The sequence below is a fragment of the Haliotis asinina genome, chromosome 7 (assembly GCF_037392515.1).
Source record: "Haliotis asinina isolate JCU_RB_2024 chromosome 7, JCU_Hal_asi_v2, whole genome shotgun sequence".
Taxonomy (NCBI): Eukaryota; Metazoa; Mollusca; class Gastropoda; order Lepetellida; family Haliotidae; genus Haliotis; species Haliotis asinina.
This window is the reverse complement of record NC_090286.1, coordinates 24776763-24785059: the sequence shown is the minus strand read 5'-3', so window position 1 is coordinate 24785059 and position 8297 is coordinate 24776763. Positions and strand designations below refer to the sequence as shown.

Below are 8297 nucleotides of genomic sequence, written 5' to 3'. Positions count from 1 at the left end.
ACGATCGGTAAAAAAGGAAGTATTGACGGAAATCAAATATATTTTTTATCAAATAAATACATTTTTAAATTTAAATACAATTTTAGATCCAGGGTAATGATAGATACGTTCAGTGGCTTAAAAATAACTTTTGCTTACCTGAAATATGACATTGTTACATGAATTATCACATCCTTACATTTTTTACTTACTACATGAATAGTTGCAATATCTTTTTTTTATTATAAAGGAACATTACTGATTTATTACTTCAGATTGTCGCTTTTGTTTACAGCCCATATACTCAGTATTAATACGTTATGAAATGTGAGCGTTTTTTTAGATAATATCAAAGCAGCTGATAGACTAAAAGTAACAAACAAACCAATTGAAAAGGAGCCCAAGGGAGACCAGAGCTTCATGAACCTGGGGAAATCTAGACTTGCTTTATTTAGGGCTTGTACGCTGCTGAGAGAGCTAGGTAGTAGGAAAAATAATGTGGTAAGGGACTGAAACTTCGTTTATCCATTTTCCATGTATGCGTCACCGAATGTTTGCGACATTTGCCATGATCCATCTAAATATTGATACATAACATTAAATAGTGTAAAATATAACTAAGATGTGAGGCAAAATAACATCACGTGTGTGGCAAAATAATTTATGTTGATGAAATCAACAACATTATTTTTACGACATATGCCGCTTTCCGGCGCCGACAAGCATGGCGTCCATCGAAAAAGCTTTGAACTTGATTAAACAGTTGCCTAGAGTCAGCCTGGGCAACATTCGCGATCTTCCTGGATCAAGGAAACCGGTACTGGCAAATTGCTAATCTCACTGTCACTAATTGCTATACCTTATAAAACCATGTCTATTCAGCGCTCCGTATGACTTCGCATGTCCTTGAGTCCCGAGACAGGTAGTTCAGCGAGCTAACAGGCTAAACGTCGTGTTCCTACCAAGGTATGCCGACGTTTAGCTGGCTGAACTATGTTCGATCAAGTGGAAATATGCACTTGCCTCCTCCTAAGTGTAGCGGACGTTAAATGTCTGAGTCCTGTGATGGAATTCGAACCACTGACCTTCTCATTCAAACTTGGATACGTTCTCCAGATAATCAGGAGAAACGGGCTTGATTCTCCATATGAGTACAATGTGTGAAACCCTTTCTTATATCTCCTGTGGTGATATTGCTGGAATATTGTTAAAGTCAGTGTGAAACCCGCGGTCTGTAAATAATTGAGACTAGACAAGGCAATCCTGTGACCAACAACATGAGCATCGATCTGCTCAATTGGGAACCAATGATATGTGTCAACCAAGTCAGTGAGCCTAACCCCCCGATCCCGTTAATCGCCTCTTACGACAAGCATACTCGCCTTTTATGAGTTGCTAAAGGCCTATTCTACCCCGGGACCTTCACAGGTCTGTTTAATAATAAAAAAATTAATATGAAACTATATGTCAGGTTACAGATGCACAATAAGTTTCTGTATCAGTTTGAAATAATACACTAAATTACTTACTTTTCTTTCTCTTTCAATTACCCTCCTGTTTTTTGTCAGGCTAATGTTGAAAAATTTGTCATAAGTAACACTTAAAGTCCATAAAGAATAGCCAAATAAGAAGGAAAACAATATAGATATTGTTGTTCTTTCTTAGCATGCTTAGTGCTCCAAGATCTAAATGTCACATAAGGAATGTAGGAACAACTTGGCTGTTAGGTAGCCTGGTGGTTAAACTTTTCACTCGTCATGCCAAAGACCTAGGTTTGATTGTCCACATAGGTGCAATGTGTGAAGCCCGCTGTGATATTGCTGAAATAGTGCTAAAAGCGCTCACTGACTCATGTAAGGAACAGCCATGGTAAATGTATTTCAAGAGCTAACTTTTCAGTTTGAACCTGCTGAGAATTATTCATAGTAATGTAATTTATACTTGATATTATATGAAGATGTAATTGTCTTGTGTTGTTTATGCTTAGAAGGTATCATACTGTATTTCACATTACAAATGCTGGAAATATTGACACAGTTGGGAAGAGAACTTGGAGAGAACTCCACACAACTTTGTTTGAACAGTACAAAATGTACATAATTCTCTTTCATCTGTACTGTATTAATATCCTTTCTAGTGTGACAAGGAGAAGACCTGGGTTAGAACTGACTTTCAGCAAAACAAGCTTTTTCGTAAGAACCAACCAACAGGCTCAATTGGTCAAGCTGGTTGACTTGGTTGACACATAATTTTATCATAATTGTACAAAACAATGATCATGCTGTTGATCACTGGATTGACTGGTCCAGACACTATCATTTACAAACCACTGACATGTAGCTGCAATGTTGCTGAGTATTAAACAGTAATGAATCATGAGCAATGATGAGTGGCCCAGTTGTTTAAGGTGGTCATGTGTTTAAGTCTATTCCATGCACAGAATCATGTCCATTATTCCATGGGAAAATATGATTGCGGTTTGAATCCTGGCTGACCCTGATTATCCAACACTGGAAACTAAAAGTCACTGTGTTCTGTAATCTGATTGGCTGAAAAACATAATCAAATGGTATTTGATTCCTGGAAACTGCAAGACTGGTCACTGTTGTGTCATCGCCACTGGTGACGTCATTCAAATCTATTCTGACGTAAAGTCACAAATGAGCAGCTCCAGATTCTATCATGGGGATCAGCTGAAACGGTCAGCTGATGAAACTTCACTGCTGTACCGGTACTCGATGTAAACGATGAAGCACAAGAATATTTCATTTCAAACCTCCAGCTAAGGCCATTGATAATCATCAATACAGTGTTGAAAACAAGAAATGAAATTACCAGTTCTTGATTTGTGTATCTTTTACAAATATGATGTTTTTAGATACTTATTGCTTTGTCACACTGTTACAGTTATGAATGTAGATCTGTGTTGGACACTTTTTCAGGAGGTCGTTATGACATTTTGTTTGAGAAGAAAACACAAAATTTGGGTTGGAAATTATAGTGCTATCCATAAATTGATAAGAAAGGTTCTTCAGTCAACATGGTCAAGGGGGACTGTATTATTCTATAAGAATATTCGCTGTTATGGAGAGAGAGAGACTTTTATACTGTTTTTAGCAATTTTCCAGCAATACCATGTCAAGGACACACAGAATGTGTTTCACACAATTTGCTTATGTGGGGAATACAACCTGTGAAAACAGCGTGAGGAATGGATGTTGTGAAAATTAGCTTACCCCACTGCTCCAGCAGATTATCTCAAACTTTCAGTTTCAGTTTCAAAATATGCTCATTTGTTAGTATTCTATTTTTCATGTTCTTAATGTTTGCACCAAATTATCAATTGTATGATAATTATCAATTATTACTTCTTGATTGTGACCAGAAACAGAAACAGCGGAGCGGGACCACTAGACGGAAGCATGGAAGAGGAAATAAAGGTCAAGGACAAAGGAACACTCTTCCAAGACTTGGTTTTGAAGGAGGCAACACACCATTTTACCTGATCATACCAAAAGAGCCGTATTATAAAGGACATGCGTAAGTGCTGCACTACCAGTTAATTCGGTTTGTGTTTTAGTTTGATCCTAGTATTGTTCTATTGATCCTACTTGTTCGAACTAGTATTTGTATTTGCACAAAGGTCATTCCTGTGCAGCGTACATAGATATTTAGCTGTTTTGCGAAATGTTTCCTGCACCAGCAGGATGGTCAAAAAAATTGACTTTACATATTGTATCAATCTATCAGAGTTTACGCAACTTGTGAATGTGCATCTAGTATGCAGAAATAAAGATAGTGATGCAGAAAAGACATTCACTGTGTCCAGACGGACACACAATGTTATTCATTGTACCTACAGTTCATCTATGACTTAGCTATGTTTTTGAGCAGTTGCTTGCATCATTTCTCCCATCCCTCCACATGATCAGTGATTCATTCAAGGCATCTCTGCTTAGTACTTTACAAGACCCTCATATCGGCTGCAAGGACCCTTTAAACTAATAACGAGGGGTCCCCAGGAACCTTATGTTTGTGGGTTAAGGTAAAACCCCAGGAACCTTATGTTTGTGGGTTAAGGTAAAACCCCAGGAACCTTATGTTTGTGGGTTAAGGTAAAACCCACATTTACACATGAGCCCTTGTGAGATTCTTCGTTTGTAAATGTCTGAAGCAACCAATGCATTTCCCAAAGGGGACTTGATAAAGTCTGTGACTTCATTGGTTGTAATGGTACCTGATACCACTAGACAATGCTCTTACATCAATCATTGCTTTGTGAGGTGTATGATTGATTATTAAAACTCCTGATAGCTAGATTATTGTGATAAATAAGGTGTATTTTAGTACGTATTTTGAGGCAGCATGTCCTGCACTGAGGCTTCAGATTTAGTTGCCTCTTTTTGTTTGAGGTATATTGTAGGCTCAAGGAACACTATAAATGGGATTCACACTCTGAATACAATGCAACAACACAAAATGGTGCTTCATAGATCACTGGACGTTAACATCCACCCGACACTACAAACACTCTATGCCCACTAAACAACTCCAAAACCTTCAAAGCCTAAGGCATACCTCTCATCAAACCTGGCCCTCTTAGGTCCCACATAACCAATTGATGCCAACATTGAAAAAAAGAATTCAAAAGCAAAACATAAAGGCCAGCAAAACAAATGCCAACCAAACCGTAACGTAGTTCATCTCCCCTACAACTTCAGGCAGAATTCCATATTAATAATTCATACAAATTAAATTATGCAGCCCTAACGTCCCCTTTTGGTTGCCATATCAAATCAGTCCTCTTTTGATGAAACACTAAATTGGCTGCCAGTCCTGTGTGCAAACTATGCATTATGTATAGTAGTAAGCACACCTCCAAGGTTTTGGTAGACGGTGTAAAACCAGGGAGGGAGGGAAATCCCAAGGAGGGGAGCCCTGAGGGATTTCCTGACCCCAATGCTTTTACATTTTGTACCAAAACTGAGGAGAAAGGTTTTCTCTAATATATGTACCATCAATGATGGATAATTATAATGATCATGATCATTTAAAGAAGCTGCATAACAATAACTCAAGCGCATGTAAAATCAATTTAATGACAGTCACTGTAAATAGATAATTCAAACCAATGTCCTTTGTTCGACCAGTGTGGTAGACCATCTGCCTGAAAGATGCAGTTTAAATCTTGTTTCGGAAAGCATTTGCACTTAGAGCTTAATCTTGAACGATATTTTTCTATTGATTTCAAACACTCACCTATCATTTGAATGTTGATGTTCATGCAGAGTTAAGACAAGATAAATGCATAAAAGTAAAATCAGGGAAGAGGTCCTACTAATGAAAATTAAAACCTGGCAAAAGGTGTTTCTTGGAAAACAAAAACCTCAAATGCGGTTATTATGGGAATATGAGATGATGTAAATTGAGAAGCACACTTCAGGTTTGTATGTTGGAAACCATGCTAAATCTCCAAATTGTCATCAGTGGCTTGATCCTTCAATGGCACTTTGTCAGCAAGGTGTTGATCTTTATGGATTACAACTTCTTGTTTATTGCATTAAACTTTTCAATGTAGATTCTTACATCTTTTTTGTTATCTCTGTTAACTTGATAGTATGATGTGAGAATCTACATTGAAATGTCTCTGAACGCAATATACAAAAGTGGTAATCCATCAAGTTGTATGTTTCATTTTTGACTTCATAACTTCTAGAATGCCCATTAAACAAGCAGTATTTGCATCTGTTGGTTTCATCAAATGTATGCCTGTGTTCATTTTACCTGACCTGGTCATTATATTTTCACTTATCATGCTGATGTGTTTCAGGGAAAGGAGGCAGTACCCTCCATTATCCTTGCTTCAGCTTCAGAGGATGATCGATATGGGTCGAGTTGACCCAGAGCAGCCAGTTGATCTTGCTACTATATGCAACACTAGGCTGTATCGTATTGAACCTGTCAAGAAACACTTTGGGATCAACTTGACAGAGGAGGTGAGGATAAAGGGAAGGAAGTCAATGTGAAGTCTTTGCCATGTGATTTTCGAATTGATCCTCAAGTCTTCTTGTTGAATTTTAAATTTTGTCCATACCAAGATAATATGCATTTTAATTAGCCGATCTCCTCTGGAGCAAATTAACTAAAATAAATGTTTTTTTCATGTTTATTTTTTAGTTCAAAGCTTTCATGAAAACAGTTTATGTTTGACCAGTGTTAAGCCAGTAACACTGGAGTTGGCTCCCTTTCATTGCGTGAAAAACTGAAAGAATAGCCATGAATTTTTTAACATTCAGAAGATGGATGTGAAGTGTATTGTTTTAATTTGCATATTTGTCGAAATATGATAAAATATTCCATTTTTGCTTGGGAGTGAGCATTTAAACGTGTAGAAAATGCCATGAAATGTGTGTCTGAAATTCTGCATGAAAGCTGTAGTACCATAGAGGACTGGTGTGGTACCTTAGTGGTTAAAGTATTGGCTGGTAGTGCTGAAGATGATGGTTTGATCAAATTCTTAGATGGCATGTGAGAAAGCTGTGTCTGTTGTAAGGTAGCTTGATATTTAAAGATAGCTGCTTAAAGATATCCCCAATAGAGTGTGGATAGGTTCTACTCACTTGTGTCATTTTAATGTGAGCACAAAAGGCAGGTGCCACCTATAGTTTGTTTGTTCTTGCAAGATATATTTGGACCGACATGGCCCACTGCACATGCACACTCCTTGTCTTGTGTGTCTTCAAGTTTGTTCACACTGTCTCCACTTACTGATAAGTGTATTGTTTTTTTATGATGTTTTTAATTGGTTCTTTGTTGAAATACCCTACGCTACTGATTGGATAAATTTAGGGCAATATTAGGGTATACCTGAAATACATCTCCTTTTCATCTCACCGAAGTAATTTTTTCACTGTAGGGTAGTCATATTAATACTGAGTCCCAATTTAGGCAAGAACCCGACATTGGTTTGGAGGTGCATTAATTTCAAGATTCACAGTAGGAGGCAGATATGGTTTTGGCTCCACAGTCTAAGAAACTGTTATCATCTAGATGATACTAACATCTTCATTGACCGCTGAAGATATGGTGTTAGATTTTCTTCTTAGCAACCCATGCTTGTCATAAGCGGCAACTAACAGGATCAGAAAATCAACTACTGCCTTGGTTCACCTTTCATCCCAAGTGCATTAATTGATGCTCATGCTGTTGATCACTGGATTGCCAGACTTGATTATTTACAGTTGCTGCCATATGGCTGGAATACTGCTGAGTATGGTGATAAACAACCAAACCAAACCAACATGAAGATACTTTCATCTACTTTGATGATACTAACATCTTAGTTACTATCTTTGTGATTCCTTTTTTTGTAAACAGGGGGCAGATATCTTTGCTGCCAGGATCAACATTGAAGTCCAGTGGGCATCTGAGCTGGTGATTGCAGCCATTGAGAGGAACGGAGGTGTCATCACAACCCGCTACTTCGACCCACAGTGTCTCCATGCTCTGGCCAACCCTTTGAAATTCTTCCAGAAAAGTGTTCCAATACCTCGATGCAAACTACCGCCTGAAGATGCACTTGAGTACTACACAAGTGCCAAGTCAAGAGGATATCTTGCAGACCCTGAACAAGTTAAGCAGGCTAGACTTGAGCTGGCTCAGAAATATGGCTACGAACTCCCTGATGTGAGCTCAGATCCTTTGTTTGATATGCTGAGTCTGAGGAAGGACCCTCGGCAGATATTTCATGGCCTTGAACCAGGTTGGGTGGTGAACCTGAAACATAAACAGATTCTGAAACCCAAGGATGAGGAATATGAAGCGTTTTATAAGTCCTAGCTGAACTTCTTGTGTGACTAGCATTCTTGTGTGGATGGAGTAAGATAAATGAATAAATATCTTGATTTGGTTGATGTTATGCCCTTAAGTGTTCATTAACGTGATTGGGTTAAGAAATCAGGCAGCTTCTTTTGTCGTCTGAATGTCGTGGTTTAGTTTTCTGATAATTTGTAGTTTGAACAGTTATGGTTTTCAAGCAGTGTTGTTCTCTTTTGACAGTCTTTCACATTTACATTGACCAACATATGAATGGATGTAGGCCATTTGCTAGTTGGATAAGACTCAGATTATTACACAGGTCAAATTTGTCGAGTGGAGTATATTTCAATCAGAGAGATTGTGATAAGACAGTGACCATCAGTGAATGTGCATTGGCAATGTTCAATACATTTATGCAAAATTGTGCTAAAATAGTGCTTAAGAAATCAAGCTTTAGAACCAGTAACAATAACAAAGTCTGTGTGCATAAGTCTGGTTGC

General features: G+C 37.9%; 1 protein-coding gene across 1 annotated transcript; it reads left to right on the top strand.

The window, feature by feature from the left end:
* The first annotated feature begins 677 nt into the window (after positions 1 to 677).
* Positions 678 to 7890, top strand: LOC137290574 (large ribosomal subunit protein uL15m-like). The gene is made up of 4 exons (XM_067821611.1): positions 678 to 796; positions 3365 to 3519; positions 5810 to 5975; positions 7357 to 7890. Exons 1-4 carry the CDS (start codon positions 704 to 706, stop codon positions 7816 to 7818), a joined length of 876 nt encoding a protein of 291 aa, XP_067677712.1. The 5' UTR covers positions 678 to 703; the 3' UTR covers positions 7819 to 7890.
* Positions 7891 to 8297: the final 407 nt, after the last annotated feature.

Bases quoted from the DNA above. Each gene is read 5' to 3' on its own strand.
- LOC137290574 (XM_067821611.1), top strand. From the start codon at position 704: ATGGCGTCCATCGAAAAAGCTTTGAACTTGATTAAACAGTTGCCTAGA. The intron at 797-3,364 runs GTACTGGCAAAT...GATTGTGACCAG, and splicing joins TTCCTGGATCAAGGAAACCG to AAACAGAAACAGCGGAGCGG. The intron at 5,976-7,356 runs GTGAGGATAAAG...TTTTGTAAACAG, and splicing joins GGATCAACTTGACAGAGGAG to GGGGCAGATATCTTTGCTGC.